Raw genomic sequence first — 21012 nt, forward strand, 5'->3', positions numbered from 1 at the left:
TTTGGCAGATGTGCCTCTAGGGTAGAGGTCTACACTGGCATAGGGAGTGGTGACTCTGCTGGGGTAAACACAGTGTTTACCCAACTCTAAATAGAGTGTGGGAACTGTGCTTTTTGCAGGGTAGGAGCCCTGTTGATTTACTGTTGCGCCTCTGCCCTGCCAAACTCCAAATGAGGCCCTTACTCTGATGCAACTAAAGTTGGTGCGTGCCAACAGAAAGGATATTTGGGAGTGTTAGCAAAATGTGTTTGCATGTTTCTAATGCTTCAGTGTTTCTACTTCCAAAGGGCAGACAGTATTTTGGTGGATCTCTAGGGCAAACAGTATTTTGGTGGATCCCTAGGGCAGACAGTATTTTGGTGGAGCTTCTCCACTGGTACACCACCACCAAAAGGTTAGTTTACCTGTGTGTCATTTAGGCTCGTGATAGGCTTTCAAATCTAGGCGCTATAGAGACTCACTTAGTATGTAAGTACATCCACTATTTATGCTTTATAACCAAGTGGGTCTGTTAAGTGCCACGGCCCTTCCCCAGCCATGGTATTGCAATAGCATAATTTGGGCCTCTACAAAAAGATTCAAAAGTGAAAATGATTTTAAAAAATCAGGCTGTTGAAATCATTTTTGCTTTCAAACTCATTGACCACATAAAACTACCCTTGAAGGCAGTGCACCTGCTTTTAATGGTGCAAGGAGTAAAGATTCGATTATTGTGCTTATCACCAGAAGTACAAGGCAAATCTCAATTTCTAAAATCAATTATTCACTCCAAGCAGGCTCAAAATAGCAACTGTTGGTGGGGAGGTCAGTTGAGCAGAGTTGTGGGACTTGGAAGTCCTAGACTGACTTATTTCTGCCTATGTTCACCACTTTTAGGTCGAGCCTGGGTAGCGCATGTGCTGCTCTGCGAGGCATGCTGTATTCAGGTATGGACTTGATGCTCCGCCTATTCTCCGCCGATGTTTTTAATTGGCTCCTGTTACTGTTCTTTCTAAATGGTTGCTTCTGATTCGTTAATAGGCTTGTTAATTCCTCCTTAGTTATACCTTATCTGCAGTTGTAACCTCCCATGAGCACTGGACTTTTTACTTGTGTTGTTACATGGTTTGTTTTATCTACAGTCTGTGAGCACTACTTTCTTTAATGTCTTTAATATAGCTGCTTTTGCAGCCACGACAGGCTCTCTCTAATCCACCCTGTTTTCATGACAGTGCAGCGCCCGATCATGGATGCTGCGATTTATCTTTCAAAAATGCTCCCTGCACAGCGCGGCACTTCTGCACGTGCTATGCTGCTTAACAAGTGCTTTTTTTTTTTTTTTAAAGCGCCCCATACCGTGGTTTTACTTTAATGGCGGCCACACCTTTCTTTAGACGAGCCGCGTCTTAAAGAAAGGGGCGTGGCCACCATTAAAGTGAAAGCACAGCATGGGGCACTTTTACAAACAAGCATTTGGAATGCAATAGGCCTCGCATTTGCGAGAGTTTAAGCTATTGGCATTGTAAATGGGAATGTCTTTTTATTTAGGTTTTAAAAACTAAAACATAAATAAAAGGCATTGTCATTTACAATGCCAATAGCTCAAACTCCCATAAATGTGAGACCTATTGCACTGCAAATGCTTGTTACTGTTGGAATATACAGAGAGGAATCGAAAGCAGCCGAGTCACAGAAGACTGCACCACCAGAACTAGTCACTAGCAATATGCGATATTGCCCACCTCAAAAGATCTTCTGCTTGTAGATCACAAATATACTCTTGACAAGTGGTTTGAATGAGAGGCAATATTAAAGAAAATGTAATCAAATATAAAGTAATATATCAACAAAATACATTTTGCGTGTCAGTGTTTCCTGGTCTTTTATTTTCTGTTGCACTTCATTTGAAAACAGCCAGCCAACGCGTTTGTTAGACATGCGAAACTTAAATGCCATTTTTCTCTTAACAACTATGAGCATTTTATACCTCCAGTACCCGCATCACATACTGATGTCACCGTTTCACATGTCAAGAATGTAGCCACGTTGCTTTCATTAGACACGGACAACAAATCCTCTTATTAACATGTGTTAGCGAGTATGAACATCACCCAAGACTACACATGCGATAGTGGCCTCCACAACAACAGTAAGTTTATGCCCCAGGGTACACACCTTAACACCTTGGATCTATTTCATGAGTTGGTTACCAAGGAACTGTACAACCTATAGGACAAGCATATCAGTAGATCCAAAAAACATACATTAGATAATTTATCATCACTGGAGAGAGCAGCAATGAATCTACGTAAGAATGGTGACATAATAATACGAGAGGCTGATAAAGGAGGGAATGTTGTCATTATGAACAGGACCGACTACGAGAAGGTGGTAGAAAGACAATTAAACAACACCGCACATTACACTAAGCTGGCCAACAACCCCTGCATTGCTGTCACCATCAAAATAAATTTACAACTAACACATTGGAAAGAGCTGGGTCTTCTATCCGATACAGAGCATAGATTTCTGGCTATAAGTAACCCCAGGTACCCTTGTATCTATCTGCTCCCTAAGGTGCACAATAAAATGCCATTCCCACCGGGACAACCTATCATCTCGGGTATTGGGTCAATGACAGAGGCACTGGCCAAGTTTGTTGATACTTTTTTGCAGCCGCTAGTAACAAATTCGCCCTCATACATTAGGGATAGCACTGACCTACTCAACAGATTTCCAGATCTGGAATTGGATGACAACATGTGGTTTGCCACTTTGGATGTAGAATCCTTATATACTTGCATTAAACGAGAATTTGGGGAAAGAGCTGTAGACTTCTATCTTTCCACCAGACATGCCAGTCTATTTAACCACAATTTGATGCTAATAGAGATGATAGACCTGATCCTTGTTAACAATTTTTTCATGTTTACCACCACATGGTTTAAACAAGAGCAGGGGACCGCCATGGGTTCAAAATTCACGCCTTCGTACGCTAACCTCTTCATGGGGTGGGTGGAGTTCACCCATGAATGGTCAGCGGCGGCCTCAGATTGGACTAAACATATCCAATTCTGGGGCCGCTATATTGATGACATCATCATTATCTGGACTGGAACTGGCATTGAACTGAAGGAATACCACAATTTTCTTAATGACAATGCACTGAATGTATCCTTTACCCTTGAAATGTCTCAAACGAAAATCCACTTTCTAGATTTGGAACTGTATGCTGAAGGGGGGACCATCAATAGCACATTACATAGAAAAGAAAGAGCTGTCAACAGTATTCTGCATTTCACTAGCTCACACCCCTCCCTCCACAAAGAAAGCAATCCCCTATGGGGAACTTCTGCGCATTTGCAGAAACTGTAGTGAGGAGGTCAACTTTGCTGAATATTCCGGAAAGGCCACAGATAGACTTAAGAGAAGAGGCTATCATGCACGTTTACTTGACACAGCAGTCAGTAAGGTCCCGACTACCAAAAGAGAGGACACGTTAAACTGCAATAAAAAGAAACAACACCAGGTAACCCAGAGACTTTCTTACATCACCACCTACTCAACACTAAATCATGAGGTCTTTAAGTCCCTGGGTAAACATTGGGCGTTACTGAATGGGGTGCCAGGAATTGGTAACATGATTACGGAAAGACCTATGACATTCAGGAGAAGCAAAACGATTAGTGATGTTCTATGTCCAAGTTACACCTTACAGACCAAACCTAAACACGACACATGGCTGAGCAAACCCACTGGGTTTTACACATGTAGCACCTGTAACATCTGCCATCTGGGATGTAACAGAACAATGACGTTCAGTTACAATACTAGTGCTAAGCACAAGATTGAACAATTTATCAATTGTCTCACCACTCTTGCTGTCTATGTAATTATCTGTGGTTGCAACAAAATCTACGTAGGCAGCACAACTAGACAATTGAAGGTTCGAATTCAGGAATATCAAAGAGCTGCCCTGAATGGGGACAACTCGTATGCTCTTGTCTCACATGAATGTAGAGTGGGTATTGACTGGGCTCGGTTTAAGTTTCATGGCATAGACACCATCACCAGCAATATTAGGTGTGGTGACAGGGCACTAATGTTGAGACAATTGGAGGCTCGATGGATTTGTACGCTATGCTCTTTAACTCAGGGCCTCAACACAGACAGGGAACTACACTATTTTATTTAAACAGTGTGGTCATATAATTATCAGAACCTACTGTCTCTATCAGATTTGCAACATAAGATAAGAGAATGTCACCATTTATGCCTAACCATTTCTGTTTTCGTTTTCTATTTATCGTTTGAGCAGTGGTAACATAAATGTTGTGTGTTATAATGCAACCTGTCTACATATACTTATCATCTTAGAACAGGAGGAAAATAACAAATGTGCCCTTTGATGTTTGGACATTAATTCTTTGCTAAATTGTTCTTACTGGTCGATAAACATGGCCTTTGTCCTCCTGTGTGTTTTTTCTAAGTGTATACTATATCTCTTTGTGCATTGCTTCATTTGTGCTCTGTGTCTCACTATACTTACCTGTGCGCTTTGCTAAATGTCAGATTATTGTTCAAGTGGCATTGTGCATTGCTTCATTTGTGCTATGTGTCTCACTATACTTACCTGTGTACTTTGCTAAATGTTAGATTATTGCTCAAGTGGCATTGTAACCAGACTGCCAACCATGTGGAATGAAATATTTATTTTATTGGTGTTTCTGATAAAAATTGCCTTCTCGTTTCCGCTTTTGGAATTTACCTACAAACAGTGTCTCTCAGTCCTAATTAGTTCTGAGCATTGGTTAATTTCTGGTAAATTACTACTCATGACGTACTTAATGGAGACCCCTCTGTCGCTCCACCTTGTGTCTCCCCTAAACAAAATTTTTGCACACTATCTTTCTAGGCTTTCACTTACAAACTTGCTCTCTACTACTGAATAAGCTGGATATATTTTTATCAAAGTTTTTTTTTCTCTTCGCTTTAGAGTCACTACTAGTTTCCTGTTCTGACTCTTGCTTCCTTTTATGTGTGTTTACATTATCTTGCCCTGAAGAAGCCTATGTTTGGGCGAAACGCGTTGGGTAGCTGTTTTTAAATGAAGTGCAACAGGAAATAAAAGACCAGAAAACACTGACATGCGTAATGTTTTTTGTTGATATATTACTTTATATTGGATTACATTTGCTTTTATATTGCCTCTCATTCAAACCAATTGTCACTGTTGGAATGTATTTCAAAAAGTCTCCAAAGAAATGATTTGCTTGTACATAGGCACACACTGGCAGACACACGTGATAAGCACCATTAAACTAAAACAGAACCTCGAGGCGCGCTTTACCTTTCTAACGCTGCTCATTTCTGGACCATCCTCTTGCACATTTTTTGTGCACTTACTCAGTTTACAGCTACGTGTCACGATAGCCTTGCGCCTGCACAAGCCACTGCAATGGGTCTGGATGTGATAAGGGCCCACTCCTGCAGCCCTGCACCAGGACATCTTATTAACACTGACGGTGTTTGTGATAAATATTTTACGTCCTTTCGCTGAAATCTAGCCTATAATTCAGCTCGCAGTTTGTATAATTTTGTCATCACTTTCAATAGCATTCAATTACTTTTCACGCCTTCACAAAATTTAATTTAATACCTGCACGCATATATGTCTCAAAGATAAAGACACAAAAACCTGAAAACCTAGCAGAAAATGTCCCCTTTTGTACCACCCTCGGCACCAACTAATGATACTGTAGGTCCCCAAAACAATAAGAAAAAAAAGATATGCCTTGACCTTCCAAGCCCCTTCCCTCAGGAACAGCCTCACACCCTACCGAAGGTACTAGTATTGTTGCTCCTGACATTTTAACAATGAAACAAAGAAACTACCTGTCACGCTGCACCTGACACTAGGGGTGGGCGGAATTTGCCTAATCGCGTTCCGCAAATCTCCGCGAAACGGTAAAAAATCTCCGCGAACACGCAGAAATTCCGCGAACACGCGGAATTGCTTGTTCGCGATACTTTTTTCCTGTTCGCGATCGCTGTTTGCGTGCTCGGGGTGAAATATCTCGCGAACACGCATATTGAGAACGCGAACAAGCAAAAAATTTCGCGAAGTCGCGGAACGCAGATTTTTGGGCAATTTCGCGTTCTCCACGGAACGCAAAATTACCCAAATTTCGCAAATTCCGCGAACGGAACGGGATTTACCGCCCAGGCCTACCTGACACCTCCCCCTCGCGGAACCCTCACCGTAAATAATGTAAATGATATGAATCCAAGAATCTTTGTAATTTATGACAGCGGTAACTATGTCTAACTCAGCTTTAACTGTGACTACACCTGCTCCTCTGCTTTTCTACACGTCTGCACAGGCTCACATAACCTGCACACAGTGGCACATAGTACCCTGTTCTTGGTAAAGATAGCTTTGTGCTTCCATGGGTTAGATCAAGGGAAACATCAATTCCCCGAAAATTAAATATAAAATTCTTTAACTGCATTTTCTCAACCTTCTTTTTTCTAACAGCATATTTTCACTTTAAATATTTGAACAAGCAAACGTCCGCTTTTATTCTCTACTCTGACACTATTCTTAACTTGTTATCAAACTGTCTGGCAATCCTTTGTTGCCCACACAAAATCACAAAGTAGTAGTCTGAGTGGAAGACAAGTGAGCGAGATTCTCAGGCAGCCATGACAGGAGGCCCCGGGTGGTGTTGCCAGGGGGAATACACTTCTATGACAATCTAACAATCCCGATCTCCGCGGGCCTGGGGCTACTAGATCAGCAAACTATGGACCCTATAATTCGGGGCCAAGGGACACCAGGGCCGCATTATAGGCCCCCCGGGCAAAGCAGTGCACTGGGCCCAGCCTACACAACCACTCACAGGAATAAAAATGTTTAACGGAAAATTAGTGTTAAATTCTGGTCTGCCCATGCGTTAAGACGGCACTGACCAGACCCAAACCTTTCAGCAGAGCAGCAGGAGCTGTGGGCAGCTGCTTGTCCTCCAACTAAAGCCTGAGAGGAGCAAAAAACACTCCCCGCTCAGCTACTCTGCCCAACCCCCACCCTCTCTCTGTCTGCACCACAGACTTCCAAAAAGGCCTGTCCCTATTTACTACCTACTTCAAGCAGGTGGTAAATGGGACCAGATTTGAGCTCTTTGTTTCCCAACCCTTCCTCCCCCCAAATGCTGTTTTGGACCCGGTATTTCCAGGTCCATATGTTGTTCACCATTCAGAGAGAAATAACTAGGATTTAAGTGTAGAGATACCAGCAGGACTCAGACTTTCCAACACTCTGCTGTGGCAGGACCCCACTCTGCAAGGAAGGCCCAAGTATGCCTTCATCTGAGGAGCACTATTTACAAAGCAGCCAGCACACTGGAGTTTTTACAAGGAAGACGCGTCTGGCGGAGAATAAGATGTTATTTGTTGAGTCACTGGGGTGTGGCGACTGTTGTGTGTCCTTCTTGAGTCTGCCACATCTTTCTTCCTTTACTGGAATGCAGGCTTGAGGCATGTTCTGGCTCATTGAGCGTGATTAAGTCGCTTGTTCTTTTAGGCCGAACTGTTGTGCCACGCCCCAACCTTTCCTACGCTGTTGCTCCCTTTATGTCCAACTTGAACCTTCGCCAGCTCATATTCTATTCCACTGCAGCAGTCGGGTGCCATCATTTCTTCAACTCAGCCACAGAGATATTTTACTTCTATTGTTTTATGTGCTTTGGACAGTTGTAATAGGTTGTGATTGCTTCTCGTAAAGCTAAACCATTGATATGGGTGCGTTTACTGGAACTACGCCATCTTGACACAGATAGCACCGCCTGGTTTTGGCAATGGAAGAAAATGTTGTGAAAGCTAAGGAACTCATTGCGCGACAGAGGCATAAAATGTATGATTAGCAGAGGTGGTTAAAGTACAGCATTTCCTTAATATGTATTTACCTGTTTAATAAAGCCCTCTACTGCCATGCTGGAAGTCTGCACAATCTGACAGTTGGATTTCAGAGTTCGTTGGCTACCCAGTTACAGCAAACACATGGGGGTCGACCAGCGTCGCACTGGGCTATAGGGCAATCAGGCACGCTTGCTTGTCTGACAGGTCAGTGAGTGGGACAGTTTTTTGGCTGTTTGTGGGACTGCTATTAATTTCCCGGATATTAAAATAAACATTGCCTGCAGCAAGCTCAAATTTATGCAGTCTTCAATATTTTGCAAAACAATTATACAGAGTGTCTGCCCCCATCTGCAAACATTGGCCACTTTTTTAGCTATCTAATTCACTAATGAGGGTCTCTGATTTTGGTGTCCGGGGCCTATTTGTTGTCCCATATCGACCTTGGGGACGGCATTCTATAAGAAGGTGTCCTGAGCCTCAAAGGGTTGGCCTGGTGCTCAAACCCTGTGGAAATAGCGAATTTTCAGAAAGCCTCACTAGAAATGTGAAGCCGATGAGGAAGCATGTCCAAGTGGGAGCACCCAAGTGCTCTTGTAACCAACCCGGCCACTGCCTTGTTTGAAGGAGCTGCAAATCCATACCTTGAAGTAAGCGTAAGCGTAAGACTGTTGACGACCTTTCTACAGTAATCTTGCCCCTGCGTACTGACAATCAGTTAACATGTTTGTTCAATGTAACATCTGTCTCATGATTTCTCCAGGGTACACTGGATGATTTAAAAAATATTTCCAATGTACCAGAATAAAAAAAATCTATATAGGTCATAATCTTTCCTCCACAATGATGGCATGTTTGCGGTCAAGAGGATGCTTACCCAGTCGTCGTTTTCGAGCTCATCGAGGTCTGTGCTGGATTTGTCGCTAATCCCCTTATCCATCTCACGAATCTTCATCAGACTCTGGGAAAAAAAATAAACATAAAATCAGACGGTCAGTAATGCTTATAATTCGGTGGCTCACAGGCGGGAACATGAACAGAACACGAGATACAAATGTTTCCCATCTCATATCATCCGCTGACTCCTTGAGGTTCTGCATGAGTGTCGGAAACAGGTCATATATGTTGCAAGTATCCTAAAAATTAACACCTTTTTCAAATCTAAGCACCTTCGACATGACACCAGCCTACGCTTAGGAAAAATGTATTCAAAGGATATGTTAAAAGTTACAAAGTAATCCCACAGCACCACAAAGCAGCATTATACAGACCCCCAAGGATATTGCGGCATAGATTTACACATTTTGGAGCACAAAAATACCAATTTTGCGGCATTACTGCAGTAATTTATTTTACTCCTAAGCATTCCTTTTTTTTTTTTTTTTAAACCGTTTATTACAAGACTCAAAAATATACAAATATGGGCCTACAACCTTCCGGCCGGCCGCTAGCAATGAGAGGAGCATGCGATATACATTTATAAAACACATGGTGCTGCGGCTGAGCATGCACAGGAGTTAACATCGTTGCGAGCCACACTATCCAGACCCCACTATACGGTTCCATTTTAAACTTAAAGAACAACAAATACAAACAAACCCACAAGGCAATCCTCAATCGGAAATAGCAACACGTGCTCCCCTAGAGGGGGGATCCTAGCCATCCATAGGAATCTCAAGAGGGGGGAGAGATCAGAACTAGGGCTGGGTACACCTAATGCCCAGGTACCGGGGGGATGAGTTGGCTAGGGGGACGGGGCCGGCGACGGATCAGGCAATAACGGTGGAGCACAGATTCCCCCGCGGTAGGCGTTCCAGGGGCCCCATACTTTCACCCATGTCGCAAGCTTACCTCTCGCCACATACACCACCTTTTCCCGAAACATGCACCAGTCCATATGTTCCTTCCAGGCCGAGACAGTCGGGGGCCTCTGGGATCCCCACAGTTGGGCAATATCACGCTTGGCAACCATATACCCCAGAGTCACCCACCACGTCTGCGGCACCGAGTAATCGGTAGGCTCCCACACATTCAACAGGCATCTCCTCGCTTCGGGCAACAGCGCCACATGCGTAACCACTCGCAGCACCTCATGCACACCACGCCAGAACCCCTCCACCTCCGGGCACTCCCACAAGATATGCAGAAAAGTCCCCAGCGCACCACACCCACGCTTACACAAACCGTCCTCAGCATAGCCCATACGCAGGAGCTTTGGCCCCGTCATGTAGACCCTGTGGAGTATCTTAAGCTGGACGAAACGAAGGCGAGCCGGTATGGCCACCTCTTTCGGGGAGGCCACCGCGGAGATCCAGTCCTCGTCGTCCAGCTCCAGCCCATCGGCTACCCAAGCCTCACGAAGGGCAGTCAACAAGTCTGAGCGGTCGTTGATCAGTTTTTTGTAGATCAGTGAGATCGTGCTGTCAGGGACGTGTCCATCCAGCACTCTATCCTCCAGGGGGGAACGCTCCGGGATGGAGGCAGCGTCCGGAAAGACGGAGCCCAGCGCATGCCGGACCTGCAAATACCGAAAGTACTCGCTGCCCAGCAACTGAAATTCCGTCTGCAGCATCTCGAACGTTTTAAATCCTCCCCTCGTCCAGAGATCCCCCACTTTGCTAATGCCTATTAAGTCCCACTTCTCAAAGCCCTTCGAGGTCCACAAGGAGCCCAACCGCTCAGACGCGTATAGTGGTGACGCCCGGGTCAAACGGTCCTTCCACCCCATAGCTGCATTGGCCGCGTGCCACACTCGCACCATGACACGCGTGGGGCCCGTTAGGCGAGCGTCGGGCGCGCTAGAGTAGAGCGCTCGATTATGGTCACCACCTGGAAGTAGCATCCTATCCATTTCAAACGCCGGGTTTAAGGCGGGCCCATATAGGCCCTGATTAATCGCAGCTAGCTGGGAGGCCCAATAGTACCGTTTAATATCCGGGAGGGCAATCCCCCCGTCATACCATGGGAGCGTCAGCTTAGCCAGGGCAATACGTGGCCTCCCGTCCCAGAACAGGCGGCGCTGCAAACTCTCCACTTCGCGGAAGTAGCGTGCTGGGACGAGGTCCATAGTGTTCTGCAACGCGTACAGGAAACGCGGCAGCAACATCATTTTAAACAATGCCGCCCGGCCGAGCGGCGAAAGCGGCAAACGCCGCCAGCGCGCGACATCCTCTTTCAGACGCTGGAGGGGGGGAAGCAAGTTCCGATCATACCGAGCCTCCGGGTCCAGAGTAATGAAGACACCCAGGTACCTAAATCCCTGCGGGGCGACCTGGATCGGACAGCCCCGCGGGAGGATAGGAGCCTCCCCGGAGAGAACATACACACACGATTTAGCCCAGTTGATGACCAGACCGGAGTTACGACCGAATGAATGCAAAACATCAACCAGTACTATGAGTGATTTACGTGGGGAAGCTAGGTACAAGAGGATGTCATCAGCGTATAGGGATACGCGGTCCTCATACTCAGGGGTCCAGCGGAGACCACGGATGGAAGGCTCCCACCGCAGCCACTCCGCCAGGGGCTCCAAGGCAAGTGCAAAGAGGAGCGGCGATAAGGGGCAGCCCTGCCGTGTGCCCCGGCCCAGCTCGAACGGAGCCGATACTCTTCCGTTCACCACCACCTGCGCCAATGGGCCCGAATAAAGCAATTTGACCCAACTGATGAACCCTGGGCCAAATCCAAACTTCGCAAGCATCGCCCAGATATATGGCCATTCAAGCATGTCAAACGCCATGGTGGCGTCTAAGGATGCCAAAATGGCCTGCTCCCGTATGAACGGGGCACGTGCGAGCACACCGTGCAAACGCCGCAGATTAAGGGCTGTGTTGCGATGGGGAATAAAGCCAGACTGGTCCTGATGAACCAAATCGCCCAACACGCCGAACAGCCGATTGGCCAGTACCTTGGCGAGAATCTTGGGCTCCGCATTCAGTAGCGAAATGGGCCGATAGGATGTAACCCGGTCCCGAGGTCTCCCCTCCTTGTGGATGACCACGATTGTAGCCAGACGCTGGTCCAGCGGGAGGGAGCCCACCGAGTGTACCGCCAGGAACATAGCCCGGAGGTGGGGTGCCAGCGTATCCGGTCGCAACTTGTACAACTCGATAGGGAGACCATTCGGACCCATGGCCTTGCCGGAAGCGACCGAGCGTATGGCGAGGGCGATCTCGTCGGAGGTGGGAGCGGCGTCCAGCGACACCCTGTCATCCCCGGAAAGGGACGGCAGCGCGATATCACTGAGCAGGGCACGGGAATACTCTTCCGAGCAGGGAGACACCGGGGAATACACCCCACGGAAATAATCCGCGAAACAGGAGACGATTTCTTCTGGCTCAGTTACACACACACCATCCGTTTTCTCAATCAGCGGGACCACACGATTCGCTCTCTCTTTTTTGTCCAACCACGCTATAAGTTTACCAGCCTTATCACCCACATCATACAGTCGCCCCTGTTGCTCTCTACTGAGGCCCCTGGCCGCCTCCGTGACGAGGGCCCTATAGGCCGCTTGCTTGAGTTGGAGGACATGTAATGCGGCATCCGTCACCCCACCTTCTAAATTACCCTCCAACTCGGCTATTTCAGCCTCCATCCGGGTCACCTCCTCCCGCTCGCGCCTCCGGGCGTGGGAAATAAGGGATAGGGCCTCCCCTCGGAGTACTGTCTTGAAGGCCTCCCATAGCGGTACAGCCGAAGGCACGGACCCCACATTCTCATCAAAGTATCGCTGAAGGGATTTAATCAATTCAGCGCGAATGGTGGGGTCGCGCAGGTACCAAGGATTGATTGGGACCACCCTACCCTCACCCCTCGGAAAGACATCAAAGTGCAGTAGGAGCGGGGAGTGGTCCGAAATACCCCGTGGCAAATGGCGCACCTCTCCCACCCTCCCAACATAGGCCGCCGGGACAAGGACATAGTCTAGTCGTGAGAGACTACCATGGGCTCCCGAGTGGAAAGTGTACTGCAGCTGCGTGGGGTGTTTTAAACGCCAGCAGTCCACTAATCCAAATGTATCCAAGAGGCCGGGTAGCCACGCCTGTGCCCGGGGGAGGTCCCTAGGGGGGTGACGATCCACAGTCCCAGATACCACCGCATTAAAATCCCCCCCCCACAACTAAAAGCCCCCCAGGAAGGCCAAGGAGAAGGCGCCCCAGGTCCGCAAAGGTGGTCGACTGCAGCCCCGGTGGGATGTATACTGACACAAAGACAACCACTTTGCCCTCCAATCTTCCCACCAAGACCGTGTAACGTCCCCGGTCATCGTGGAGCACCTCATCAATCTCCAACGGGAGCGAGTTCTTCACCATGATGCCCACACCCCTTGAGCCAGACGTGAAGCCCGAGTGAGCCACTAGGCGATAGCCACGCCGATTCATGGCGCAGAAGGAGTTGCCAATGAGGTGTGTCTCCTGCAGAAAGACTACATCGGGCGAGATTCGCTTCAAAAACTGCAGGACCACACCTCGTTTGATCCTGTCCCCCAGTCCATTCACATTCCAAGACAACAAAGTTAATTCCCTACCCCCCATCGTATACAGAAGCCATCATTCGTCCCCCGGAGAGCACTTTAGAACTAACACAAAAATACGTTTGCCTTGTGATAAAAACGAACAACACCCCATCCCTACCCACCCACCCCAACAGAACTCCCCCCTCCCTGCACCCCTGCATGAGCCCGAACAGCCCCCCCAACGTGCAGTGTGCCTGTCGCCCCATATATAGTTAAACTAACTAGACCCCCTAGAGGTGGAGGGAGAACCCCCAAAAGACCCAACACAACCTCCATAGGAGGGGAACTTACAAAAACTGACGCAGAATCGAAAGTGGCATCATTTTCGTCCAGAGTGAGGCCCAATATTAAACCCTCAGTCCCGATCCAGCGTGCCGTCCCCCCCCCCGCCCCCCCGATCACGATCCCCGGGCAGAGTATCCAGCCAGTCCCCGGCCGCTTCGGGACGATCAAAGAAGTGCGTGCGACCATCCACCTCCACTCGCAGCTTGGCTGGGAAGAGCATGGCGTATTTGAGGTTTAGGTCCCGAAGACGGCGTTTGACGCCTAGGAAGCTCAGTCTCTGCTTCTGGACCGCTGGGGTGAAATCAGGATAAAAATTTACCTCCATATTGTCAAGCTTGACCGGTCCATGCAGTCTGGAGGTTTGCAGGATAGCGTCTCTGTCCCGAAAATTGAAAATCCGGGCGATGAGAGGTCTCGGAGGGGCTCCGACCTTCGGCCTTCCCCCGGGAACCCTGTGGGCCCTCTCCACAGCGAAGAGTTTGCTCAGCCCCCGTGGCTGGAGATGGGCAGCAATCAGGTCCTCCACAAAGAGATCCGCCGCCGCCTCCTCGCGTCCCTCGGGCACCCCGATAATGCGGATGTTGTTCCTCCGTGCCCGACTCTCGGAGTCCTCCAGGCGTCGATCCATAAGCGCACTCGCCTGACTAAGCCGGCGCACCTCTGTTTGCAAGGCCGCCACATCTGTCGTTAGGCCCGATGCGGTGTGGGCCAAAGAATCTACCCGGTCGTTGGTTTTGGAAAGATCGGCCCTCACCAGGCCAACATCCACGAGGACCGAGTCGATCTTCTGCGCCAGTGTATCAAACCGCTGGTCCACCGAGGCCTTCATCTCGGCAATGGCGCCCATGACATCTCGCAGAGTCAGATCTGCGGGCAGGTCTGGGGCATCAGGAGGGCTCTCAGGGGACTTGCGCGGTCCATCGGGAGATCCCTTCTGGAGGGTATAGCGGTCCATACTGTTGGCCTGATGGACGGCGCCACGCCGGGTCGATTTGGTCTTCGCCCGGTCTCCATCTTGTTTCGTGGCCATGGCCACCAGTCTCCCAGTCGCACCAGCCACGTCGTGTAGGGCAGGAAAGCAGGGCCACGAGCTCCGGGGGGGGCCCCCTCAGAGCAGCGGGGTGGATCACAGCCTGCAGGCAGGCAGGGTCTCCCAGCAAGGCCACACCAACACCAAGGGCTCCGCGACCCAACCTCGCAGGGACGACAAGGGGGTGTGAAAGCGAAAGCGAAAGTGCGGGGTACGCGAGTCGCCAAGCCCTGCCTGCCGCTGTTGTTCACTTTGTCACTGGATCACCCCACAGCGCAAATCCGGGGTCCGGCGAGGGGAAGGCCGCAAACCTCAATCGGTGCTCACTCCGGTGTCCGAGGTCCGATTCGGAAGCGGGAAACGGGTGCCACCTCAGCTCAGGTTCACCAACATAGTCCCCTCATCCAGGGCAGGATAATTTCAGGATAATCGTAGGAGGTTGCGGAGGTCCTCGGGAGCCTCGCACCTACGCGGCCATCTTGGTTGCGCGCTAGGCTCCTCCTCCAAGCGTTCCTTTTTAGCTGTAAATCAATTGAACCTGTTTTAGCAGAGTAATCCACTTTGAAATAGGCATGTTTAAAGTTTCTACGGCTCTACGGAAGCACATGGGTCACCATAAACACATCAGCAACAATAACTTCATACAGCCAGAACTCCTGCACTCCTATTAGCGGAGTTACAGTAATCCTAGAACTGGTGAGCCCCGTTTGGGTTAATTGCCGATGTGACTGTAGGCCACAGGATCACTTACGCGCCCACTACCCAAACTACGATAAATTTGGTGAATTTCAAAACACAAATTCACTGTGGGGATCAGGGCCCACAGCAAGGATGCAATAATATAACCTTGGCGTAGTTCGCGCTACGTGTAGCTACGCGAAGTGCACTTTGCGCAATGCGTAGCTACGCGAACTGCGTAGTGTGGTAGGGAAATGCTGCTCGCAATGATTGCACAGTGCCGGATGCTTGTCCGCACTGTGCAATCACTGCGAACGGCATCATGCACAGTGCAAGCGGTCGTTTTCTACCGCTCGAGTAGATTTGTACTCGAGCCGCAGCTTTCTCAACGCGGACTGGTAGTTTCTCATCGCAAATAGTCGCGAGCATACGCGACCACTGGTAATGAGAAACCTGACCTCCCCGCGTTGAGAATCTCGCCGGGAGGTTAATTTTCCACGCTTGATCGTCAACTTGATGTTGCCGATCGCGAACGTGGAAAAAGTCTCGCCGGGATGTTGATTTTGCTCGCTCGAGGTCGCCAACTTGACATTGAGGACCATGAGCGAGCAAAAAATGCCCGCTACGCGTTTTTGCACTGTGCTACGTGCGATTTGCGTAGCGCGTAGTTGCGCAAACTACGCACACTCCACGAGCGTAGCGTAGTTTTCCGCCCAGGCCTACAATAATGATGGCCTCAAAAGCAAGTCGTCAGTTTCAGATTTTATGCTTTATGTGGAAATGACAGAGGCAAACGTTGCGTTGCTGTTATATAACATTACAAAGTAATGATTTGAATATGGTTCTTTAGGCCTAATTTCTTTATATTTCAAAGTGCACAGTACATGGATGTCACACTTAAGTGTGTGGCGTTCTACTTTCTGAAGCTCTTGGGGTGATTTCTTTCAGCTGCCTTGAAAGTGGTTTTATCTGCACGTTTCGTGTACTGTTAGCAGAGGCAAAAGAGACACGTTTCGCATTGTTCTAATCGTCAAATTGCTCGTTTTTGTTCCTGGTCAATAAAATCAGTATACATTGCGTTGCATGTGCTTGGTAAACGTTGCTCTTTAAAGGAGATGCATTTGTACGTCATGTAATGGTATGCACATAGTGTCTGCACATCTCAGACTAAGGAGAATGTTGGCTTCCCTTCTTGTAACCTTTGTCTCTTTACAAGTGCATCATAAAATGGTATTTTTCTTCTTTGGGGAGTTGGGGGGTGGTCAACCTGAACCTGACCAGTGCTGCGACTAAATGCTTTCACAATGCTTGCTTTTTGCTCCATTAAGAGTGAGACTGTGACCAGATTTCATTCAAGAGCCCCGCATTTAGCAGCCAGGCAAGGGAAGTCACACATATGACATTTCTAGTCTGCAGGCATAGCCCCATAATTCTCTTCACCGCACTCCCCATCTTCTTGTAATCGATGTAAAGCACACTATCGTGTGTGGGTATTTGAAGGTCGCCCACTAGACATACACGGTAGCGGACAGCAGTTTTCCTACTGAATAAGGCCTGGATTTAGTTGATATTTTCTGACCTGTGTTTTTTCTGGTATGTTCCATTCTTCTGCTATCTGTTGCGGAAATTCCACTAGGCAGAACATACTTGAAGGTGAAAGTGTAATCAAACCTTCCCCTATTTAGGGGCTGACTACATTCTTGTCCGTCCTAAATAGGGCTTTGTTACCTAAAGCAGCACTGCCAACCGGGTACCCAGACTCCATTTGTGTACACCCAAAAGGTGACCACGTTTCGGCAACAACAACAAAAATATCAGATCATGTTCATTCTCCCAATTTTGCGGGCAGTTTTGAAAAAAGTGCTGCCTTTTTACAAAACTGCAGATTTCACTATTTTTTTTGCAAATCACAAAATCCTGGAGGGTCTGATTATACACTTGGTCGGGAAGGAACTTTCCGAAACCAACAAGCTGCATCAGGACTGCAAGAAGAGCTCTGTTCTAGGGCATGAAAACTAACAGGTTGGCAATTTATTTGTGGTAGACAGTCCAATGCCAGCAACTGAAATACTACTTAACCCAGAGCCCTAAAAACAAAGAACTGCCCCTTAATTCTACCTTTCCCTAAGCCTTAAAAACCCCTTACTAGCCATTAACGCTACCCATCCCTGAACCTAAAAAGCCATTAGTTGCCCTTATTGCTATCCTTTTCTGAACCCTAAAACCCTTACTTCTCCTTAACACAACTGTTCCTTGAACCCTAAAAACCCCTTACTTTACCCATTCCTGAACGCCTAAATCCCCATACAACCACTTAATGGTACCCTTCCCTGAACCATAATAATACTACCCCTTAATTCTACCCTTCCTGAAGCCTAAAAGCCCCTTAGTGATCTCCCACCCTCTTCCTCGCCTCACTGTAAATGCTCCTCTCTACTTTAGCAGGAGGATGACCTCTTGCCCATGCCCCAGTACACTTAACTTTGCTGTATAAGGCAAATGTTTCAATTTGTTTGTAGGTACGATTTTTTTCTCCAAGGGATGACTTGTCTTGATAATTGGTTGTAATCAGCACGCATTAATTAAATACATCAGAGCCACACTTTATTAGTCAATGGTTGAACTTGTTAGTGGCCAAAACCAGAGAAACTGCGAAAGCATACCTAAAGGGAAATTAAGAAGGCATATCGCTCCCACTTTGAGATAACAGATCTCCATAGGTTGTCTTAATTGATGCTGAGATAAAGCAACTCAAGGTATAAGAGCCTCCCTAGTCGGGAGAAGTGCGTTTTGAGGGCCGCACCCCAATATTTAAGTTTGCTTAGTATAAAGATTCGACTCAGGATATTCCAGGTGTATGTACTTTCTTGTACATGGGGTACAGCGCCTTCACCCATAAGCCACTGTGAAGACTTAAGGAGAACAAGAGAATATGGAATGGAGAGTTTTTTCTTCTATTTGACTGTCCTGTTCAGAAGACAACCCAGTGGCTTTATTTGATCCTTCTGGTGTATGGAGCTGGGAAAGCGTAGGAAGGGCTGCAAAGACCATACTCTGCAAGTACAATCTGCAACCTATACTTTTAAATGGCGCGCTTGATACAGGGTTAGAGGTATAGAGACGTGACTTGTTATATATAAATTTGATTCTCTTAACAGATGGTGTTTTTGTAAAGCTATGCGATGCACTGCCTTTCTGGCATGTTTTTTTACATAATTCTTCAAGATTTATTTATGATGTGTAATTTGAGATGAATGCTTTTACTCATCTACAGATTTTAGGGATTTTTTAAATTCAAAATAAACTTGTATGACTGACACAACAGAGCTGTATTCAAAATCATACTAATAATGACAAGTGACACACCATAGTTGTATTCAAAAGCACACCAATAACACCTATAATGATAATTGTTAACATTTTCATTACCATTCTTAGAACAATGATAGCAATAAGTATTGTTCGGAAGGACAAAAATGCAAATGTCTCCAAAAACGACGTTCTCGGACACGTCACAGCCTGTGTGCTGCCGAGATTGCACCATTCACGAGTAGGCCTCTGTCGTGCCGAGATGAGGACAGGCTCTGGAAAGCACTAACTGAGCTCCAGCAGTGTCTGACCGAGTGACAGATTTCCCGAACAGAACCCTCAAGTCCTCCCAAGACAACAAGAAGGCAGTTCAGTTCAGTCGAAGGTTTCAGAACCTGCCACTTCTAACGTGCCACCTGCGCATGCTCAGAGAACCAGTTTGTCTTTCTGTATCCCATCCATCAAAATCGACTGACTGTATGGGTAAGGGGGGGGGGGGGGTCATGTGCCCGCCTGTGGAGGGCTAGGGAGGAATGTGAGGCGGAAGGAGCCTGTACACAGCCTTGTCCTCTCTTTGTCTGAAAATATCTGACTTAAACACTGAGGCATGTAGACATTTTACGTCCCACCTTATATTACAAGTTCAGGAGCCTGTTGAAAAAGAATGCATCATATCCATAACGATATTAAAAATAATGATATTAATCATACCCTCTATAACATCTAAAATAGTTAACCCTGCAATGAAAAGGATAATTGTATTAACGTAAATAACAGTTATAAACACCCCCTGAAATTGAATGCAGACTGCTGGATGGCACGCATTCAGCTCAATGAACTTCCCCCGATGTCCCCGTTCTTTCCCCCAAGTCTCCTCAGCCTCCCCGTGGTGGGTGGGCCAGCATACGTCAAACGCGGAGCTCGTGTCAGCAGTTTGAGGGCATGACCTACTGGCCTCGTGCTCCTCCTTTCAAAGGCCCCTATTCTTCCTAAGATCTCATCTGTGGTGCACTGTTTGCCGCGCGTTTTGGTGCAATCTCTTTACGAATACCTCATGGTGCAACTAATGTAATGTTCTTTTTTCCATCGCCATGATGAACGGTTTATGTAAAGGCAGGGCTACGTTATGTACCTTCATGCAATCCCCACTGTTAACTGCATTTTTCTCCCCTCGACAAAATAGAGAATACATTTTTAAACAAGCATTTGCAATGCAATAGGTCTCGCATTAACGAGAGTTTAAGCTATTGGCAATACAATAGTATAAACTCTCGCAAATGCGAGACCTATTGCATTGCAAATATTTGTTTTTTTTACTAGCGCCCATGCCGCACTTTCACTTTAATGGCACGTACCTTTCTTTAGACGCGGTTTGTGTGAAGAAAGGGGCACGGCATCTATGAATGTGAAAGCGCCACATGGGCGCAACTAAACAAAATATATAAATAAATAAGCGTGTCTGCTAAATGCGGACCGTGCTGCTAAAATAAATAAAAAATGCAGCCGCTATAGTTAAAGCGGACTGCCATTAGTAAAAATTAAAATAATAGCGTGCGGCGTGCTGCGAGGGAGTGAGTGGAATAGGGGGAAGAGCATTACAAAAAATTGTGCTCACTGACTTATAAAGCAGACCATGTAACAACACCAGTAAAAGCTCCAGCCATTATGGGAGGTAACAAATGCAGACAAGGTGGTACCAAGGAGGGACTTGTTAACAGGCCTAATAACGACTCGGAAGCCATGTTTATGAATGACAATGACACAAGCCAATAAAATAAGGGCGGAAAGTGGGTGGGCTTCAAAGCTATACTACACTACTGCATGCCTCGCAGCAGCACATGCGCTGCCCAGGCTCGACCTAAAAATGGATTCTAAGCAATCTGATCTAGACCCATATTCTAGTTCTTAGCCCATAATCCGGGCATCTTCTAAAGATTAGCACAGGTCGAGAAAGCTGAACGGCAGAAAAAGCTAAAGAAGAAAAACCCTGACCAATAAACACAAATTTCTCACACCAAAATGCTACCCTAGCCTGCAGAGTATGTAGGTTTGAATCAATGAGTAAATTAAAATGGAACCAAAATGAGAGAACCTGTTGGCAATGAGTAGTCTGAAGTTTGCAAGAGTGGGCCTGCCGCAGAAAGGATGATGGGACAGAATAAACTGGGCACATTCACACTAGATTTACATTAGGCTCAAGAACCAGATGAAAGTACTGAATCTTCTCTTTATAGTTCCTGCCACTTAGAATAATAGGGTCTCAGCTCCGCATCCACAGAAACACTGCTTATACGAGAAC

At 47.2% G+C, this 21012-nt stretch overlaps 1 protein-coding gene across 5 annotated transcripts in view; it reads right to left on the minus strand.

Annotated features, from left to right (window-relative positions):
* Nucleotides 1-21012, minus strand: part of SPIRE1 (spire type actin nucleation factor 1) — a 490495-nt gene that overhangs the window by 131716 nt on the left and 337767 nt on the right. For all 5 annotated transcript variants that reach the window (XM_085605852.1, XM_085605851.1, XM_085605848.1 and 2 more), the window contains exon 5: nt 8771-8854. In XM_085605852.1, coding sequence (XP_085461978.1) covers nt 8771-8854 — 84 coding nt within the window. The remainder of the gene's footprint in view (nt 1-8770; nt 8855-21012) is intronic.

This window comes from Triturus cristatus, chromosome 5_1, assembly GCF_964204655.1.
Source record: "Triturus cristatus chromosome 5_1, aTriCri1.1, whole genome shotgun sequence".
NCBI classification, from domain to species: domain Eukaryota; kingdom Metazoa; phylum Chordata; class Amphibia; order Caudata; family Salamandridae; genus Triturus; species Triturus cristatus.